Consider the following 21,987-nt stretch of genomic DNA (forward strand, 5'->3'; position numbering starts at 1 on the left):
GTGGGATTCCGGATAGGACAGGTCTTGAACGTGAATGTGTTCCGTCTATGCTTACAGTTTGCCGTCTCGAAGTAAGGTATGCTTGAATCCAAGAAAGAAGGGACTCATTTTTAAGTATAGGTTTCAATTTTATCATGAGTTTGGTGTGTGATACCCGGTCAAATGCTTTTCAGAAATCTAAAAAATAATATCAATTTGCCCTTGCTCATCCAGAATAGGTGCGAAATCATGAATGGTTTCTAAAAGCTGAGTAGTGGTTGAAAGCCCTTTACGAAATCCGTGCTGCCTAGGGTCGAGAAAACCATAAAGCTCAAGAAAAACTGTTAGATGTTTAAAGATAATGTGCTCCATTTGAAATGCTCCATTTGTGCTTTTAATAAACACTTCCTAACGTACTATGTAACGGCAGAAACTTGCTAACTTTAAGAATACTGGGATGTGAACATCGCTTTATGTTAACTGTGATAATGGCTATTCATTATTTGAAAACTATTCGGAAAGTATTTGATATTTGATTCGATTCTCTTTTGGCAATATTCAATTCATATTCAATTCATATTCAATTTGGTCTCAAAAATCACTATTCGCACACCCCTACGTAGGAAGGATACCACAAACTTGAGAAGAGCACTGACACAGTGAAGTGAAAAGGAAGAGACAGAGAGCCCTTGCCTAGGAAAATCCATTAAATTGGCCAGATTGCATTTTCAATCGTATTTTCTTGGAATGTCATTTGGTTTTTATTACCAATCATTGACTGCTCTTGACAAATCGCAGTAAAGAAAATTTATGTCAGTCAAATGTGGTTCCACATTTCCAACGTAATGGTGCGACTTCATTCTCATGTATAAGTACTTTACACATTTATGGAACCTCTTTTTTGAACAATGTAATAGCATCTGCTATTTTTGAACACTAATAATCAATTTATTAACACATTTTTTTTCTACCTTTAGTGTCCCTTTAATTTTCAAATATTGATTCACAAATATACAGCTCTAATGGTGATTTGCATACCTCACACCACAAAGCAACAGCAGTTGTCACAGGCGCCCTAAACATGTCCACTCATATAGCTATTGTGTTAAGTCCTTGTAATGTCATCACTTGCACATTTTACAGAGTGCCTGATATAAAAAATTTACCATCAACAGTTCTTGCGCTTTTGATGTCTGGTCATACGAAGAGCTATGTCCACATACAGAGTGATGATGAATTCCAAATGATGACATTACTTTCGTCAGATTATTCCAGCTATGAGTTAATTTCTTCATACTGCCAACCCTCTGCCAAGGGTTCTTACAGGGAGGGTTTTAATTACAGGCAGACCATATATACAGGTGCATCAAGCTGCAGCGGAATCACAAAAATACATGTTTAACAATTTTTCGAATTCCCAAATATTACTGGCACTTGCCACAAAGCTTGGTATCGCGTTCCAAAGTTCAATCACGGCAGGGAAAAAAGAAAAGCGGAATGCATCACTGTGAGCAAAGTATGGGCGTAAAACATATTGGTGATTAACACGACTGCTTCGTTTTCCTGTAAGTTGCATACTCATCTTTGTTGATTTTCAAATGTTTATGTAGTATTTTAAAAAACACTTTAAGACAATTTTTTCGTACTTCTAGTGTTTCCAGTTCACGAGGCTGCAACATCAGTGTGACGGAATCTAAACAGCGGTACTTTGAGCATATGAAGGGCGTGGCACGACGAACCTTTTCTAACCTTGTAGTCATTTCTTTCTGATGATATGCTGGATGAATACTGCTGGTATGGAAAATGCAATTTCAAGACAAACTACAGTGTTAAATATTAATGTCCTGGTGCTTCCACTGTCCTGATGTGGTGAAGTTTCACGGCTGCATCCCACACTAAGAATACAAAGAATATGAACTACACACTTGACAAATGTTACTATGACCTTCCAACACAGGCAATATGAAAGTTGCAGAAAATTAACTATTCAAGCATCCTCTGTTTGAAGAAAATTCATATCATTCAGCTTTCTTTTTATGGAAGATGTGTAAAATGAGTTTTCAAGAATCTTTCAGATTCTTAAAAGAGATTAAGGTTTTGGAAGTGCAAGCATCTAAAGTATGCATGGAAACACAAATATTCACTATACTACATAATATTGACGGGAACCGAGGGGTTGCAGTGGAGTGCCGGAACCATGGACAAACATAGCAGGTTCTTAGAACATCTAGCGTGTGCCATGATTGCGCCGCAAGCACGCGTCGCCAAACTTTATTTTCGTCATCTTTTACCATGCCAACCAAGAGTGCCGACCTTTAGCGTCTGCGCGCAGCGGCGTCAGTGGACGCTACAGGGTCCTCCGCCCAGACGGAACGGCGAAACGTACTCACTGACGAGGTGGAGATGGTGCTGTCTTGGTTACATGCAGATCCGCTGGCGACATCCGCGGGGAACTCCGTGGGAGGCTTCTTGAGGTAGGCCAGTTTGAGGCGGCGTAATGAGACTGACATCTCTTCGCAACCATTTAATAGGATGGTGGTGGACATTGGCGTCTCGTCGAGAACATGGTACCGCCCATCGTAGGAGGGTGTAAGAGGTGCCTTTACAGCGTCTTGTCTAAGAAAAACGTGGGTCGAAGACCCAATGTCCAGATGCACAAAGATGCTTAGTCTGAAGATCGAGGTGGGACGGGACGCAGTTGCTGAATGCAGTCCAGTAGGCATTGAAGGTACTGCAGCAACTGGGGCAAGGGGTCCAAAGGAACGAACACGTCTCCAGGAAGCCACAGGGGTGGACCATAGATGAGTTCGGCCAGAGAACAGCCAAGGTCATGACGAAGGACAGTGCGTAGGGCGAGAAACACTATAGGAAGGTGGTCGACCCAGTGCTCCTGACCCAGGCGCACAGTGAGGGCAGCCTTGAGCTGGCATTGGAGCCCCACAACCATGCCGTTGGCACAAGGATAATATGCAGTGGTACGGCAGTGTTTAGCACCAAGCAGGCGGTTGAGGGAAGTGAAGAGCGTACAGCAAATTGCCGGCCGTGATCAGTGGTCATGATGCTGGGGCAGCCGAAGTGTGAAACCCATGCTGAAACGGAGGCTTTGGCCACCGTTCCTGCAGTGATGTCTGGAATGGGCACAGCTTGGGGCCAACAGATGAAGCAGTCAATCATTGTTAGAATGTACTGGCAGTCGTAAGAGGGAGGAAGTGGTCCAACCAAATCAAGATGGACGTGGTCAAAGCGACAGCCAGGTGGCAAGAAAGACTGCGTGGGAGTCCTCGTGTGGCAGGTCACTGATGCGGTCTGGCATGCGAGGCACGAATGTGTCCACTGGTAAACATCGGTGTTGATGCTTGGCCAGATGTAGCGCTGTGTAACAAGGCACTGCGTGGCTTGGATGTTGAGATGGCAGACGTCATGAAGGGGCGACGTGCAGCTACATGTCGCACCAGAGTGAGCCAAGCACAAACGGGTAGGGAACGAGTTGTAGACTGAGAGAAAGGGGATGGTCACGCTGTTTTTGCAGCTCAGGGTCTTCCATCTGCACCTGAGCTAGACGTTCCCAGTCCACAGTTCAGGTAGAAGTGCCGAGGGGGGTGTACTTTGATGTACCAGGGAAGGTATTCTGCTGGAATCCACCTAGTGGACTGTCCATTTTGGCCGCTGCTGATTGGCTGGGGTCGCTCGTCTCCTCCTCCCTCGTACAGTAGCATCCAATCAGCAGCCGCCAAAATGGACCGTCCACTAGGTGGACTCCTGCAGAATACCTCCCCAGATATCCGTAGTGAACTCCGATATACAGGCCAGTTGACGAAGTTCACGTGCGACATACTTGGAAGAGTTTGTACGGAAGACATACACCAGAGGCTTATTATCCGTTAGAGCATAAAATGGCTGGTGCTCCAAGAAGTGCCGGATGTGCTAGATGGTGGAGTAGAGAGTGAGCAGTTAGCAGCCAAAAACCCTGTAGTGAGTCTCGGCAGGTTGGAGCTTCCGAGAGAAGAAGCCCAGTGGATGCCGTTCAGAGTCAATTTGCTGGTGGAGAACAGCGCCGATGGCCACATTGGAAGCATCCACCATAATGTGAGTAGACAAGTCAGTTTTCGGGTGGATGAGAAGCACCGAATCGGCAATGACTTGTTTAGCAGCCCTGAAAGCAGCTTGAGCTTTGGGAGAACAAGAAATCGCGGATGCAGAGCTCTTGGTCGTGTGAAGAAGGTCACTCAATGGGCGCAGAAGCTCAGCACAGTGTGCAATGAAGCGTCAGGAGAAACTTACTAGGCCCAAGAACTTACGCAGTTGACGTAGAGTAGTGGGTGCTGGGAAGTCTTGCACTGCCTGTACATGGAAGGCCAATGGACGAATTCCCAGCGCTGAGGCGTGGTGACGCAGGAACTCGAGTTCGGAAGACCCAAAGACGCATTTCTGGGGGTTGAAAACCAGGCCAAATTGTTGAAGGCGTTGAGAGTTTCCGGAGGTGATGCCCATGATCTTGTGGATTGGGACTCGCAATGAGGATGTCGTCAATGTGGGCAAACACAGCTGGGAGTCTGCGAGTTACCTCGGCAATGAATTTTTGGAATGTTTGAGCTGCGTTGCATAGACCAAAGGGCATGTGCACATACTCAAACAGGCCGAATGATGTAGTAATGGCTGTCTTCAAATATCAGCAGGCTCAACAGGGACATGGTGAGAGGCACTGACAAGGTCCACTTTACTAAAGATTTTGCATCCTTCCAAGCGGCCTGTGGAATCTTGGATGTGTGGAAGGGGATAGCTATCGGGGACCGTGTGAGCGCCTCGTAGTCGCCGCATGGACACCAATCACCCGCTTCTTTCTTGTGCTCCAGATGGAGTGGAAGAGGCTCAACCGTTGTACGAAGGGCGAATAATTCCCAGCTGGAACATGTGCTCGAATTCCCGTTTAGCAATGGCCAGACGCTCACTGACTAGGCGGCGTGGACGAGCTGCAGCAGGTGGACCATGCATGACAATGTGATGGGTTACACTGTGCTTGGGTGGCTGACTTAAATTGCAGGGCCTTTGTCACGTCAGGAAAATCTTCGAGGATTTAGCAAGGTAAACTTGTAGGCCAGTTGGTGAGACATTGTGAATAAAACCGCTACAGACACAGGACTGAGGGAGACAACACAGGGTAGTACTTCAACCAGGTAGTCAGACCCACCAATTTTGAAAGGATCTTTGGGTTTTAGTTTGCTCAAATGGTTTTCAAGGAACTTGCTGACTTTACATGCCAGCTTCCCCTTTCCGTTACAGTGGCCCTGAATAGACATGAATCTTTGAGTCTTTCTGGTGAAGAAAATGCTCAGAACATTCAAATCACTCCCCGAGACCTGTTTTGCCAGCTTCTGCAGGTTGAGATCTTCTAAAAGAGCAAGTGCCCTGCTCTTCACCTTGGAGGGCTTTAGAGATACGGCCTTGAAATTCTTACATCATTGTTGGCTTTTTCTTCAAAAAGTTTCTGTAGAAGCACGGTGAAGCCACCTTCCTTGTCAGCCTGGATGAGAGCAATGGCAGGCCATTTCATGTAAAACTTAAGAGCTACTGGATTTCTTGGTGAAATTCTTGCGCAGACATTGTACACTCTCCAAAGGGGATGCTAGCATGTCCTCTCATCAGCCGGTGCCTTGTTAGCCACACAGTGCACTGACGCTAGAAGGTCGTACTTGTGAACTTGAAGAGCAGGGCACTTGCTCTTTTAGAAGATCTCAACCTGCAGAAGCTGGCAAAACAGGTCTCAGGGAGTGATTTGAATGTTCTGAGCATTTTCTTCACCGCAGAGACTCAAAGATTCATGTCTATTCAGGGCCACTGTAACGGAAAGGGGAAGCTGGCATGTAAAGTCAGCAAGTTGCTTGAAAACCATTTGAGCAAACCACAACCCAAAGATCCTTTCAAAATTAGTGGGTCTGACTACCTGGTTGAAGTACCACCCTGTGTTGTCGTTTCCCTCAGTCCTGTGTCTGTAGCAGTTTTATTCACAATGTCTTCGGGGATGCGAGCGCATGGGCATGGTGGAATCAGCGTGCGGATGTCAGTGGGAGTGACAGCTGACAGAACTCCAGGGATGGAGAGTCGTGTCTTGATGTCAATCAAGCGATGGTGGCACATGCTGACGTCGAGGTCGAAATGGGTCACGAAGTCAGAGCCAAGGTTAGGCTGATTGACATTGCCCATGATGAAGACTCACTAGAACGTGTTCCACAGGCCAAGGTCGAGAGTGAGAGACCATAGACCATATGTGGTGATGGAGGTAGAGTTCGCTGCACTGAGTGTAGGGCCAGATGACTTATAAGTGTGGTCACGCTTAGAGGATGGCAGTACGCTGACATTGGCACCCATGTCTATAAGGAAGCACAGGCCAGAAATGCAATCCATGATGATGAAAAGGCGGCTAGGTTGTAAGGCGAGGTCACATACCAACGTCAGTGATCTCGCAGTGCATTTCCCGACCACTGGCATGGGGACTTGCACTGGTGGGCGGGGTACTGGAAAGTGCGATGGTACTAGCAAATAGACAAGTTTCAAGGACTGCGAGCGGGGACTGCTCGGGGAAGAGGGGCGGTGGCTGGGACGCGAGGAGGAGCTGCACTGGTCATGAGAGGACATGCGAAGGGCATTGATGGAAAAGGCGAGCTTGGTGTTCCAGGACTCTAAGCGGGCCATGATAGTGGACTCTGGTGTTGAAAAGAGGGCGGCGACAGAAGAAGTCGCGTCATGGACTCGATCAGCAAGCTGGGCGAGGTGGTCGAGGGTCAAGTCTCCTGCAGCTCCCAAGACAAGGTGGGTGTACTGCAGCAAGCATTGCGGGAAGAACTCCTTCAACAGCGCACCATTCGCATCGACATTGCTTGAGCCAAGGAGCCATGCATGCTGTTGAGCAGCTGGGAAGGGCGGCGATCTCCAAGCTCCTCGGAGGTGAGAAGGCGTTGCAGGTGCACGCTCTCAGACGCCATGGTGTGGTCCAAAATACTCTGCTTCAGTTGCTGGTGTGGGGCATCCCCTAAAGGTGCAGCAATGATGTCCTCCGCCTCGTGAGCAGCCTTAGGAGACAGGTCGGCAAGTAGCAATACCAAGAAGTCTCCGAGGTGATGTGGTGTAGATTGAAGGAGGCTTCAACCTGGGTGAACCAAACCTGTGGGTCCTTGTACCAGAACGTGGGCAGGCGAAGCTGTAGAGCTGTGACACCCTGAGGGTGCGAGGTAGCATCAGGCTACCTCGTAGTCAGGTTGCCTGAGGGCGGTAGGTTGCTGGGGTTGGTCATCTCGTAGCGCTAGAATCAGAAGACCAGCGTAGCAGGCTCTTGGAACAGCTAGCACATGCCGTGTTTGCACCATGAGCACGCGCCACTCCACTTTATTTTTGTCATCTTTTGCAGTGCCGACCAAGAGCGCTGACCTTTAGTGTCCATGCGTAGTGGCATTGGTGGGCACTACACTATTTTAGCTGGTCAATTTCTCAACAAGAGCAGTAAATGCTCTATAGGCAATCTCGGTACCATGTTTTCTTGAATAAAGATGTCCAAATAAATACTGGTTAAAAAAATATTTTCATCAATTTTTAAAAACATTTTTCATGGCAGTAAAGGGCTAAAAAACTGCATTATAACCATGCCCCCATAATTAAATAAAAGATGTCTTTTACATATGTTTAGTGTTTTGCTTGCACATATATTTTGTTATATCATGATGCAAAAGGCATGCATCACTCCATGCCTTTGTACCAGAATAACACATCCTTCAATAATCAACACAAGCATACATACTCTTAGTGAAACATTTTTGTACGTCACTCGCACATGACTAGAGCTATTGTTGGTTTTTTATTTACAAGCTCGGGAAGGTAGAGAGAGTTCCCCTACGCTTCCAGAACATTGCAGCAGGAGGAATATGGTACTGACCCTACTGCACAATCCAAAATCAACTCTGTTCACTGGAGCAGTAGCTCAGAGACTTTTGAAAAAGAATGGTTCTTTTCTGAAGAAACAGTCAATAAGCCATGTTTGCTTAAGGTTAACATAAATTCTGCAAAGTACACCATGAAGTACAGAAGTCCTACATGGAAAAGCTGCATGAGCTTAGCACTGCAGACTCATGCAGGCAGACTCACAAAGAAGTCCATTGCCTGAGGAGTCTTGATGGTGCCACTGCGAAACATGAGTAGGATCATCAGGGCCACCGCAATGAGGGAGGCTAGCAGAAGCCATGTGCTCTCCTGGTTGCGTTCATACACCAGTGGCACTCCAGCATCAGCATGAATGCCAAGGCTCTTCTCAGCCATACGCAGCTTCTCTTCAAAATGTTCCACGTCAACAATGTTCATGTGAAAAGTCTTGTGCTCAGCCTGCACTACCAAACACAACCATTACTGCACAGTTCATTTAACATGCAGCAGTCCCCAAACATCCAGTGGCAAGGACTAGGGCACAGTGAAAAGAAAGCAAGGAATATAATGAACATAAGTACAACTTTCATCCTAGAATAACTCACATTTTCATAGGGGAGTGTCTTTGTAGCTAGAAAACATTGATCTTTTAATGGGGCCAAGATGGCACCTAGTCCACATATCTATCCATTTAGCCACCACTTTGCTTGCAGCATTATGAATTGCACCAAAGCTTGCTAGCAGAACTATGAATGCTCCCATTAAAGAACAAGTTGTTTTACAGTATTAAATTCAAATTTTAGTTTTTGCATCATGTGCGACTTTTCTGTAATAATTTGGCTCTTGTTGCGTGCACCAACAAGAATGCAAAAGATAATACATAAAAATAATCTAAAAGTAAGCTGAATATGGTGATATCCATAGGTGACTATTCTAATACACTGCAGTCCTGAAATGTGCGCTTTTGACACGCAAAGTACACTCACGTTACCACTATCTTTATTTTAGAATGCACACAAATGTCTGGCATTCACTATGACATGCGGAAAGTTACACACAATAAGACACTTGTTTTGGAAAGGGGTGCAAGAGCAAGGCCAGGCTTTACACAGTTCATGATGCACTGCAGTTGTTTTCATTTCTTTTTCTCACCTTTCTCCCTTTAATGATAGCATTATCATGCAAGTAGATGGTCACCAAGTCAAGCTCTGGTCTCACAATGATTTCTTCAACCTGTACAACCACACACACACAGAAAAAAAATAAACAGTGACATGACTTTATTTCCAAGTGAGGATGGTGCTACTAATAATGCACAAATATATGGCAAAATCACACAAAAGAAACTACACATAACATAGATATACAGTGTTTCAAGCAGTAGCAGAGGTAGTAGGTTCTTCAAGAAAGTATAAGTAAGTTTTAACTCATATTTTATTCCCCTTCACATTTCTGCACGCACACATAGACCCTGTACCCCTAGAGTTAAACTTTTGCTCATTTTATTCAAACAACATGCAAGTTACACAAATGCTTGGTACTCCTTGGTTGACATATTGTGCAAGGGAATTTGACAGCACAAAATATACAATTGCCTAAAAACCATTAACTTTAAAATGTTTGTGCTTAGAGTGCACATTTCCATTGGAAACTTGATGAGAGCTGTATTCTAAGGCAAGTTCACTTTATTTTTCTTACAAGGCTCATGTTTCAAGACATTAATCCTGAAATTTGCCTCTAATTTTACATTCTGAGGTAGGAATGCCAGCACCAAAGTGTACACCGAAGCGATTAATTTTGTGAGCTCGAAGATTTTTTTATTTTGCCAAGCAAGAGTGACAGAACAATTGTTATCAGCACTACCCTGCTTTCAGACTGGCACATAATACATAACAGGTTGCATCACCCTGGCGCAAGTCTCTGAGGTGCAGGAACTTCGCAAGATTAAAGGTTGAGGTGTATACTGTGACACAACTGCAGGGTGCTCACAAGAAAAATTATTTGCAGACTGCAGGTGAGATTGCTGGGCTTACTTTAATTTGTTTTGTGCTTATCTGAACACAGAATTTTTTTTCCCTTACTATTTTTCACATGAAAGTTCAGCTGTATTTGTGGCAACCCCTATTTATCTATATATAGCATGACATGCTGAAGCCATCTTTATTACTTTCAAATTTCTGCATTTTCAAAGAATGAAAACATTTAGGTCAAAGTGATGCTCCTACAAAGTATACAGAAAAGTCATATATATGCCAGCCACTCAACTCTATGAATGCCTCAAAAATATGGTGTCAAGAAATGCAAAGTGGCAATGTGTAGTGCTATCTGTAGCAGACTATGAATTTTTACTAAAACATCAGAAGGTAAAGGTAGGTGTGTACAATGTCAAAAAGGCATGACCAGAAGCGAGTAATTTCACGTTATTCTTACCTTCATCAATCAAATATAAGTGCAATGGATATAACTGCACAATACTTTACTTACATTAAACTCAGTGGCAAAGGAAAAAGTGTCATTAATCCTATGTTTTGTTCATGTGACGACATACTAAAATTGAGTTTATAAACAAAAAGCAGAGGGTTGTTCAGCACACAAAAGAACATAATTGTACTCTGCTTGAGTTTTCAGACTCTACTGCACAAGACATCTGTGCAGGCGAAATTGTTGTCGAGGAATTTAATAGAGCTGTCACATTCTATGTAATCCAGCATAATTTCAGCTCCATCTGCCATTCGGACCAACACTATATAACATGCACAGAATTATCTCCGCCCAACTCAATGTCACAGGACTTCTGCTTTTCTTCATGATCTATACCTCATTTCGCTCCTATTATGTGATTAAAATCAACTGAAATGAAACTGCATAGAATAAAAAGCCTAATACTGCACATATCTGCAATATGCTAAATTTTAGTTGCAAGTGGGTGCATCACAGAATGCTTGCAAAGATTAGTGTTTTCAATAACAAAACTGGGAAACAAAGAAATGCTATTCATACATCTTGGAAGTGTTGGAGAACCCAGAACCTCTTTGACCAAGTCAAGAGTAGTGTGGCTGCTTGTTTCTTTAGATTTAAAGTGAATGGTTGTGCACTCACAATGTTTTCCTCATATTGAAAGCAATAAATACAAAGCAGAAACACTAACAGGCTCTGCTGATATAAAAAGTTATGGGCTTGAACATCTCTAAATTGCAACAGTGGGTTGTGAGAGACGCTGTAATGGAGGGCTCCAGATTAATTTTGACCACTTTGGGGTCCTTAATGTGTACCCAAAGCACGGTACACAAGTGTTTTTGCATACTGCCCCCATCAGAATGCATTCCAGGATATATTCTGATGGCCCTTTATCTCAACATGAATTCCAGTTGTGGAATGCAGCTGCACACCCCGGCAGCCACATACTGCCTGGTGTTCTTGTCTGCTAAATGGTTATTTAAATGCTGTCAAATTTTAAAACTATGCAATTACCAGCCCTACAGCCTTTACACAGCTGCTAGAGCTTTGCGCTGCTGCAGTTGCAATGCAGAAATTAACATACGGTTTAACACACGCAAACTGTGCAAATACCTGGTGGACTTGATTTTCTTGACTATATATTACAGTCCAACGTGGCTCTTGGATTGCCACTGTTTTGTTTACTGTACGCCAGCCAATGGCTGCTGTTATAGCTGTGGCATATCTAGTACCCACATTCCACTTTGAATGTTACTATGCTTATGCAGTCAACCAACCCTGGCACACCCATTCATCTGCTAGATACATTGATGCAAGTTAGATTTATCCAGAGTCCACAGAAAGTATAAATTTTGCACCAAATTTCTACTGCTCCAATGCTATAAGACTTTAAATTTGCAAAATTTTAAAATTTTGTACTTTTCCATTTATTTGGAATATTGACTTACTTTAGTTGGAACTGAATTTGAAATAAATTTGTTTTTTGGCTTTAACTAAAAACAATGCTAAATATTGGTGACTTGTCAAAGATGTAAAAAATTCACTTTTGTAAAGAATTTCATTGCTTAAAGTCGGTTTGATGAAAGCTTAGATTTTCAGAAAGAATGTATTTTCCTCAATGCAGGTCTAAGATTTAGCATCGCAAATGCCCGAGCACAGACTAGTGACATTAATTTAAACCATGAAATAGAATACACGACTTCTCAGGTGTCCAGTTGGTCTGTCATACATGAAATAGAAGAGCTGGAACTTTGCAATAACACTGCCATGCATAAGTGCTTACTATAAACAGTCTGCGATCACGATATTGCCAACGCTTTCACTTCACCTCTCCTTTTGCCAGCATTTGGTGATAAAACTCGTTCCATGATACATAGCGCAGCACGTCTGGTTGGTTGCTTGTCGGGAACAGGAGGGACATTAGTGTGATGACTATATAGGCTGTCATCATCCAAATAGCTGCCTTGGCAAGCAGCGAAACCTTGGACTCTTCTGCAAGAAAGTTTTTAAATTAGGTCCATAGCGCTACGACTTTCATTCGTCCGAAAGCAAGAGACTGAAAGACACTCACCATCTTCCTTATCTTTGTTATTCTTGCCATTATTATCTTGTCTAAGAATACAACTTGTATGTAAAGATCTTGCGCAGCCTGGCAAACGAAACCATACAAGGAAACTACAAATTCATCGAAACACTGTAGACGACTTAACTACTGGCTTACCTAGATTAGAAATTATACGATGGTTTGCGGCGAGAATCCCAGACCTCTTTAAGAGCCCTCTAACAGCCTTTATTTCGGAATTAATTTGACTGTAAAGCTGAAAAGCATAACAGAAAGAGCATTACAATCAAATAGTCCGGCTTCGAAAAAAAAAAAAAAATGTTCCAAGATCTCTCACGCACCCGTTTTGAAGCACGAGTCCCCAGATAGTTGCTCGAAAGGCGCGCTATCTGTGCCCCTTGCAAGCCTCGAAAACCTAAAGTGCGCAAATGTGTGTTTATGAATGTCACTGCCGACGACACGACCAGGGACTGTCGATAGCGAACTTTTCTGGTGCCGCCGATGACTGAATTCACCCTTCGCGACAAACTCATCATGGTGCAAGTGACAGCAAAATATCAAATTAAGCAAACGCTGCGACCTTGTACCTCACGCCAATTGCTTTCAAGTGTCGTATCATCAGTACGTCGCATCACAGCAGTTGCTCTACCGTAGCTCCGAACCCGCTGAACCACCTTGCCGCTGCCCGCATAAGTTACATCACGTTTCATCTGATTTTCTCTTCTGGATACGGATGGATGTGGATATTATCGCATCCACAGCCAGAGCCACGCTAGTTTGTGCATGCGTCTTCAGCCACTTTAAAGGTTTTATATAACTTTCCAGTTTACTAAAAAAGGGGATTTTTTTTTTAGTTGGGGATTTCTCTTATTTTTGTTTTCTTGGCCTGGATCGCATGTTTTTTTTTTTTATGTCCGCGTTGTGCGAGGGCTACCTACGGAGTAGTGTATTTATTTGTATATCTTTTGTTGGAGCTCTGGTTGAGAGTAAATTTTTTCGGCTGCATTCTTTGTGAGCACGCGTTTGGAGAACACTTGCGAAACATCAGAATAAAAAGGAGAGCATATGAGGTAAACCTTGATCTTTTTGTGCCGGTGTCGTTTGTCAATTCTACGATGCGTCGTAAATCGCGGTTTTGCCGACAAGTATGTGGGATATGAAGAGAATGAGTTTAGGCTTAGAGAAGTAGAAAACTAATGTGATCGCGGCTTGGTTACCTTATTTTTTTCTTTACCTCAGAAAGGGCGAAGTGTGTCGGAAAGAGTAAGCAAAAGTGAGTGGCAACCTAAGCGTCGTGTCTGTGGCACGAAGCTAAGGTGTCGCGGAAGCTAACCCAGGACTTTCAACTTGTGTGGTAATACTTACGGTGCCTACGCTTTGCTGCCGAAGTTCTTGTTAATGCCTGCTAAAATAGTCGGGAGGGTGCGCAGAGTTCATTCTTTTGCCACAAATCTCAACGGACATGTGAAATGACGTGATGTTGAACCTGTCTCCATCATTTGCCGGCATGCCTTTGTTTTGCCTGACGCGTTAACTGTGGAGCCATGATGCGTCAAGGCGTGTGATCGCACTTTTTTTTTTCTGACCATAGCACGCAGCTTATGTTTTGGGTAGGTATTGTAATATGCCCATGCTTAACCAATATGATGAGTCTTGCCTGTTGTCGTGGCCAGAGGCTTGCTTGCGGCCTGAGTGACATTACTACCTACTAGTAATTCGATGACGACATAGTCGTTATGTAACGTCTTCCTCGTACTATTGTGTGATACCGCAGGGGTCTGTGTAGTATTGGCGGCGATGTTTTTTTTTTTTTGGGGGGGGGGGGCATTCATGACATTACTGCTTTATAGCTATAGAGTTTATGAGCGTATGCAAATTAGCAGGTGGGACGGGAACATCCACTATTAAGTACAATCTGTAGGAAGTCCCGGCTTAAACTTGTGGAGGTAGCTTGTTTATTTCACTCAGTTGAAATTGCACCTTCTGTCTGAAATAAATTTTCGCAGTGATGTATTTCTTTTTGAACAGCATCGCGCGGCATTATTTATCGAACAGTTTTCTTTAGTGCTTAAATGAAATTGTGTATTAAGAATGGGAGTTTGAAACAGCCTTAATGCAACCTAACTCTTGACTTACGGTAACGTCTGAAGCTGTATGAGGCTACCTTGTTGGTGTATGTGGACACTTCCCTCCTTGTCACTCTCTGCTACTTGATCAGAACTGTCTGTAGTACGTGTGTCTTTCTAGTTGAGATGTCAGACAGGAAGTGTCCAGGTGGCTGCTGTGTTGAGCGCGTGATAAAGCTTAGCAAAGTGTGCTGAAAGCTGCTCATAGAGTTGGTACAAATGTGTTTTTGTGGTGTGATGTTGAAAAATAGCTGTTTTAGGTGGTGTAAAAGCGCAAGCAGCTGCAAAATAATTATCACACACAGGCAAATATTTTTGTTGACTGCTGCTAGGTGTGGAAGTAAGCTACACAACCCCTTGTCTCTTGAATTGAAGTAGCGATTTCATTAAAAGGTGTTTTATTAGATCTTGCTGCTGTCCATATACATAAACTAAAGTGCCATGTTTCTGACTGCAGAAAATACTATAGCCTGAAAACTCTAGAGCTGTTTCATGGAAAAAAAAAAAAGATGTACAGGCATGTGAACATGGTTTCAAATATGTGAATATTAATGTTTTGGTTCGTATGTGATTGAAAAATGTGGTATTGAGGATTTTCAGGCACTCAATTATGTCTAAATACACAAGGTTACTTGAGTTATCCTAAATGCGGAAGGAACCATGTAGTTTACTGGCCGCAAACCCAACCAGGAACACTTCATATGTTACTGCAGACTTTGTTGAAGTACCAACAGGCGTGGCTCAGTTGGCTGTGGTATTCTACTGGTGTCCACAGTATTGGTTTATTTTTTGGCTTTGTGATAGTGTGCGAAACAGCCCTTGCATTTACATTTGATTGTATGTAAAAGAAACACCCAAGGCACTTAATGATTATTTGAAGCCATTCACTAAAGCAGCCCCCAATGCCCCTGTATGACTTAGGAATGTTAATTACTGTCAGATTTCAAGCTTTTTCTGAGCAAGATTTTTCTTTTGTGGGGGGTCTGGTTGGGGGGGGGGGGGCTCGGGGGATGCAGCCGCAGGCCATTTACGGACGTGGACATTAAATATATTATTGTTATGGATTTATTACACAAGATTTACAGCAATGTACTTGAAGTTGCACTCTTTGGCCGAGTCTAAATTTCTGATCTTGGTCTAAAAGAAGCTAATTTTTCTTCTTTTGGCGAGGTTCATGATTACATGTGTTAACTGTGCTGGTATATTTTGCATTATGAGTTTTGGTTTCATTTCTGAGTGGGGAGAAGTCATTTTTATTCTTAAATTGCATCAACAGTTAAACTTTCTGATCTTGGTCTAAAAGAAGCTAATTTTTCTTCTTTTGGTGAGGTTCATGATTACATGTGTTAACTGTTCTGGTATATTTTGCTTAATGAGTTTTGGTTTCATTTCTGAGTGGGGAGAAGTCCTTTTTATTCTTAAATTGCATCAACAGTTAAACTTTCTACTTGTAGCTTGTCTTGTGCAACTTGGTGTTAACATCATTGCCATGATTACATAGATTTTAATTAGCTGCTTGCTCATTTATAGGTTGCCATTTTGGCAGAACATTCTCTTATAGTTGGCAGTGTGTGTAAACAAGGGTTCTATACCTGCTGTCTCTTCTTTCATTTTTGCTCTTCAAAAGTAGAAAAAATGTTTAGTATTCAGTCTGATTGTAAAGCCAGTTTTTGGTGTTTGTATTTGACCTGATGAGAGAAGTTTCACTCTTCGTACTTCCCTCATATTTGCTGTGTGTACTAGTGGCTTGAGTTCTGTTCAACTATCTTTTCAAATGTTCAGGTAAAAACTAACGGCTGGCATTGAAGCATTTGTTAATAAATAAAAGCAAACTGTTATAAAATTGAATTGAGGTCTATAAATAATGAATTCCTCAAGTTTAATGAAATATAGATGTCCAAAGTAGCTGGCTATGTATGAGTCAAGCACTGAATTTTTGGTGTTCTAGGGGATAATGAAAAGGGACAGGCTGCTTGTGGCTAGGAGTAAACAGAGCGGATAAATATTATGCAGTTAAGCAAGAATAATGTCTTTTACAAGTGTAAGGAAACAAAAACGGCAGAGAATCGGGCAGGATGTAGACCAAGACGGCAGGAAGTGAATGGCACTCACTGTTGAAATAGCAAAATGGAGCATCACTATATGTGCCATGGAAATTTGGGTTTTCTACTAATGTGGGATTGAATGCTAATGTTAACAGGACGCTGTGTAGAAACATCTAGCTGAAGATGGACTAGTTGGTACATTTTCATCAAGTTAATGGGAAACACTTGGTATTCCTCAAGAAAATGAGGGCCAAAATGCGGTTTCTTGAATTCTATACCAAAATCTCAGTGCCAGCATGTAAGTTTAACGCCATATTTCAAAGTATTTGTCAGTGTAATGTCATAGATTTCAAATATTTCACCATTTCAAAGGTCATTTTTAAGCTCCCACACCAGCTGTGACATTATGGAATGCCACAGCTGTTGCGAGAACTTATGACCTTGCCCTGTGCCTTGTTCTTGCATCTTCTCTGGCTTACCAAGTGCCCTCTCATAGTATGGGTGGCCATTTTGCTATTGCAGAACCATAATTTACTAATTTGACTTAGCATAATGTTCACATCTAGTGTCACTTTTAAGGTCGTCCTTATTGTCAATTGCTTGCGAGGTGTTTTTTTAACAGGTAAAGGGTCACTGCAACAACTTTTTAGCACGTAGGAAAAATGTTTTAAATTTGTATACAGTGCTGCCTGAACATGCGAGCACAAATAATTTTGCACTGCGCACAGCAGGGAGCCTGCAGTCTTGCACAAAAGGTTGTCCCCCTCTTATTTTGCCACTGTCCACGAGGTCATGCACTGTGCAACAGCTAATAGATGCCAGCCGTTGGGTAATTGTTCATCACCCTCGTGCATGCACACCCCTCAAATCTCCTAGCAAATGCGGAAGCAGTGGCTGTGAATGTCACCAACTTCAAAATGTTACCATAAGTGCACCCCAGAAAAAAAAAAAAGAGCAGTAGAGTGATCAAAGAAAACGGTGTGCTCTTTATATCTCCATTATGATTGTTTTTTGTAAAAACATTTTTTGGGAATATATTCATAGACAGGCATTGATTGCACTTGCCTTCCAATGTGTTCCTGTATTTGAAGAAAAGGTGTTTCAGGGCCCCTTTATAGATTATGTGCCAATTTGAAACAAAAGCTGAATTTTAATTTGAGGGGCTTTTTCTGGTACAAAAAGGATCTATGTTAAAATGCCATGAATTGGTTGTATAATCTTGGATGTCATGATGTGGGTGCACAATTCAAAGGGATTAGAGGTGGCTTTCATTTTGTCAGTTAATAATCCATTTCTACTAATGGCAATGGGTTTTAAGAGTGACTTACTGGTCTGTGGTAGTAGTGTATCTTTAAAGGAAAAGTGACACAAGATTGTTGTCTGGCTTTTTTTTTTTTTTGTTCTGGTGTATAGCCGCTGACTTCATTATCACGGTATGACGGCTCTACTCCTCGAACATGCAACAAATCATGTAGCATTTTTAATGTGACAAATTCAAAAAGCTCACCAAATTTCTTGATGTTTGGTTTGCTTACAAGTCATCTGTGTACATAATGAACATTCGGGGAAAGGATATTGCAGACCTGTAGGTTGGTGCAGTAGTCGAAGCTGCATTATAATTTCATCGAAAGCTTTAGTAGATGGGACAATAGGAAAGACAAGGTGAGAAGGACAAATGGTGCTGCACATTTTAACAGAAGTGACAGCCAGTCCCCCTTATAGCGGGAATCAGCCACGAGTTCAGACGCCAACATTGACAGCAGAGGACTGACAGAGGACAACCAAACAAACCAAGCTTATTAGGCTCTGTAGAATGCAGAGAAGTGCGGCGTGAAAGAGGAAAGAATGGTTTACGCAGCATATGTCCAGCTTTCAGCGAATCACGGCCATTGTATATGGTTTTTGACCACTGGACCAATCTGACCGACACATGCATCAGTGTATTTTGACCACTTCTATTTTCGTAATGTGCAGAGATAACTTGTAAACAAGCTCTATGCCAAGAAGGCGTGCCTCATTTGGTGGACATTTTGAAACAGTCACTTTAAGTATAATTGGTGATTTTTTGCATACTCAAAGAATTCAGACGCAACACTGTATTTACGGGGTTGACAGCTGTCTGACAAAGCAACAAAAGTGAGATAGAACATTTTTCTGTCAGTACCCCTTTAATGCAAGCATAGTAGGCTCCACATAAGGAGCAAGAGTTAATGTCATAATTTGGTGAGGAGGCTATTCATGTACCAAAATGTGACTTCCAAGTAGGACATTCTCAAATGGTCATTAAATAGCTGTTCTTCATGCTGGGTCAGGAACCACACCCCAAGTTTTCACAGTTTCTGGAGGTTGCCAGCAGCAGAACACCATTTTCATGGGTTTTCTCCTTGCAGCAGTTGTGGTATACCTGTATAAACTGCCCATCAGTGAATTTATTTTCTCTTAAGGTAGAAGCATTGCAGAGAGGAGGCGCAAAATTACACTAAAGTATGAAATAAAATATGTTGCAATGGAGTGCAGTTACAAATATTCGTGAGCAATGGCTGTCTTCAAAGCAGAGTTTGTGCACCTCCCGGAAATACTTTGAAACCCTTGAATTTGGAAATAGATTCAAGGGCCCTTAAATCTTCTTGAAAATAAATGTTCTTGAATTCCTTTAAAACTGGGCGGCTTGGTGGTGACTTTCGAACATTCAAATTAACTACCAAACTCCTTACAGGGACTACTCCATGGACCTTCTCTACTGGGAAACAATTTTACATTATATTTTCTTTTAAATATGTTTCTAAGCGATTGCAATGTGGTGTTTCCGCAGCCACCATCGACACGCTTGTTTAATCACCATTGCCATCGTGGAGGTAGGCAAAACCAGAGACCAAGCCATGCCACCGTTTTGCTGTTTTGCTAATTTATTTACACCGCAGCTATCACAGCTTCATTTTCCTACCCGAGGCTCTACAAATGCTTGAAGGAAAGTTTATCTGACATTAATGTCACTTTTGCTGATGTCTAGAAGTAATCGTGTCAGAAGGCAAGTGGCATCTTTACAATGAGAAAGTTAACTTTTAAAAGCCACCTGAAAAGCCTGAAGCACGTGCTCAATTCACCAGCTGCTTTGGAGCAAGAAATTGCTGCTAAGAAGAAGAATTCACTGTGTTTAATTGTATGTGTATAAATAAGGTTTGTTTCCTCCTCTTCGAAATATTTCCTTCGGTATCCTTGAATTGTCCTTGAATTTTGAGTCATAGGATGCTGTATGAACCCTGCTTGAAAGCACTGATATTGGTGATCGTGGCAATGGTACGGGGGAGGTGGTTCCATTCTGAACTTGTTCTGGGGATGAACGGTTCTGCATACAAAGTAGTGTGGCTACGCGACACACCAATTTTGAACTGATCATCCGTGCGGGATGAAATGTGAGTTGCCTTAGGGTTACATTAAAATGGCAAATTTTGTGAAACGGGTGAAGATGTGCAATCTTGTGGCACAGTGAAAGAAAGGTCTGGCGGGTTTAGGGCATTTTTCATTGAAGTGACCCTAGAAGTACTAGAATAGTCTGACTAAATGAAGCAAAAGGTTATGAGTGAGAGATGCTTGGGAATACTGAGTGGCTTGTTCTCAATGCAGTTTTAAACTTAATATTTTGAACTGGTTGTGTCATTTAAATTGAATTTTACGTACGAGCAGCATGTTTCGAATAGCTGGTGCTGCACTTAATTTGATTGCCAATAGAAACTGTCCACTAAGTGTAATGTGCAACTAGCTACTATGTTTTCTGTGTGTGGAACACTTATCCTGAACTTTTAAGTAGATTTTAAACACTTCAGGCATGAATGAAACATTTCTTTATTAATTCCATAATAGTTAGAACGTAGCAAAAGTGGGCCATTTTACAGCTATTGTCTGCTATCTTGTCTGCAGCGTCAGTCTTGTTTTATTTATTTACAACACTTCTGTTACACTAAGATTTAATATAAATAATCACTTGTGCATTTCACACTGATTGTTCTGATAGTTTCCATATCTACAGGCACAATTGATTGCCTTAATGTTAACTGCTAGATTGATACCTGCCATCAGTGTAAATTTCTCTACGTGGATGCAGATGCTGTCCATTCATCTGAACCTGAAGATTCAACAGACATGAATCAAGATCTGTCTGAATTGGATGCTTTGGACAGGAAGAACAGTGGCCAAGGTCTCATGCACCTTGCAACCTTTGATGGTGAAGTTAAAACATTGAAGTGCTTTCTCCAGGAAGGAGCACACCTCAGCTTCTGCAGTCCAGCTGGTCTGGGAATGCTTTATTAATTTTTTAAAGGGACATTTAAAAAAATATTAAGGTGAGTTAGATCGTTATGTTATTCATCTAGAAATTGGTCATCGTTTTCTGTTTGGCAATATGTGACATTTTTGCTTAGAAAATTGCTACTCAAGGTTCTGTTGCTCCTTAATTTGAATTGCCCATGCCAAAATGGACGAGTTGACGTAATGTTCGCGTGACCTCCCACTGTGCTGCTGTCTGTGAATCAATTGGTGCTTGAGGGGTGCCTCTTACACCATTTGAGAGGTACCATATTCCAAAATTGGGGGTGCCACTGATTTTTCATTTTTGTAAATTTCTTGCTTGCAAAAGCTCTGTTCTCGCCTTGAATGACTAATTTTTTATTACAGGAGCCTATTATTTCATTCTAGCTCCACTTCAATATTTTCCTTTAGTGTCCCTTTAAGAGTATTTTTCTAGAATCTTGTTCAAGGGCTTGCTTTATCAAATGTTCATACAGTAGTCTGAACAGATGGTGCTCAGTTCCTTGCCATTAGTTTAGAAATAATAACCAGCATTTGCTTTTTTTTTAAGCTTTTATCCATGTTCCAGTTTCCAAAATGCTATGGACTGTGATACTAGAATGCAGGGACTTCTTTTTTACTATAATGCCTTAGCTTGTTCCTTTAGTACAGAAAAACATTAACTATTGTGCTGTAGAATAGTGTATAGCTTTACTTTTTCTGCTTGAATAGTCTATTAAGGTATTTTTTGAACATGATTATAATAACTGTGAAGTCCCGTCTTTGAGGACCAAATCCTGGCCGTCCAGCGCGCCCGCGATCGGGCCGGCAGACTAGATCTGTCAGTCCCGTCGTGGGATTAGCCGGGTGCGCGTTTTATCACGCTTTGCTGGACCAAATAAATGTTTATTCACTCACTCACTCAAGGAGAGGGTGTAAGCCAAAGGTTTGAACTTGGTTCGAAGTTATTTCACAGCTGGTAAAGCTTGTAACCTTGCTTACCTGGGGACACAATATGACACTGTTTACCTAATCCACCCTTGCTGTGATTATTTTTGGGGAATTTGTGCTGGTTCAAAGTGTCCAATGTTTGGTGTTCCATGTTTCATCGCAAGCCATGTGCCTT

General features: G+C 42.4%; 2 protein-coding genes across 6 annotated transcripts in view; one reads left to right on the forward strand and one right to left on the reverse strand.

Annotated features, from left to right (window-relative positions):
• The window catches only part of Spg7 (SPG7 matrix AAA peptidase subunit, paraplegin), a 79,218-nt gene extending 66,097 nt beyond the window's left edge, over positions 1-13,121 (reverse strand). For both annotated transcript variants that reach the window (XM_075675328.1, XM_075675336.1), the window contains exons 1-6: positions 12,748-13,121; positions 12,566-12,662; positions 12,416-12,493; positions 12,173-12,336; positions 9,040-9,120; positions 8,113-8,346 (exon numbers count right to left, since the gene is read on the reverse strand). In XM_075675328.1, the coding sequence (XP_075531443.1) occupies positions 8,113-8,346; positions 9,040-9,120; positions 12,173-12,336; positions 12,416-12,493; positions 12,566-12,662; positions 12,748-12,942 (849 nt within the window). In that variant the 5' untranslated portion in view covers positions 12,943-13,121. The remainder of the gene's footprint in view (positions 1-8,112; positions 8,347-9,039; positions 9,121-12,172; positions 12,337-12,415; positions 12,494-12,565; positions 12,663-12,747) is intronic.
• Positions 13,122-13,317: 196 nt separating this feature from the next.
• LOC142564363 (uncharacterized) overlaps positions 13,318-21,987 on the forward strand; it is a 60,112-nt gene continuing 51,442 nt past the window's right edge. The window contains exons 1-2 of one of the 4 annotated variants that reach the window (XM_075675370.1): positions 13,318-13,476; positions 20,680-20,917. Coding sequence is in view for 3 of the 4 variants with exons in the window: in XM_075675347.1 (XP_075531462.1) it covers positions 20,743-20,772 (30 nt within the window). In the remaining variant the exon portion in view is untranslated. Of the gene's footprint in view, positions 13,477-13,531; positions 13,680-13,726; positions 14,017-20,679; positions 20,918-21,987 lie in introns of those variants that run through there. The other 3 variants (XM_075675347.1, XM_075675355.1, XM_075675362.1) reach the window with 3 other exon arrangements.

The sequence above is a fragment of the Dermacentor variabilis genome, chromosome 1 (assembly GCF_050947875.1).
Source record: "Dermacentor variabilis isolate Ectoservices chromosome 1, ASM5094787v1, whole genome shotgun sequence".
NCBI classification, from domain to species: Eukaryota; Metazoa; Arthropoda; class Arachnida; order Ixodida; family Ixodidae; genus Dermacentor; species Dermacentor variabilis.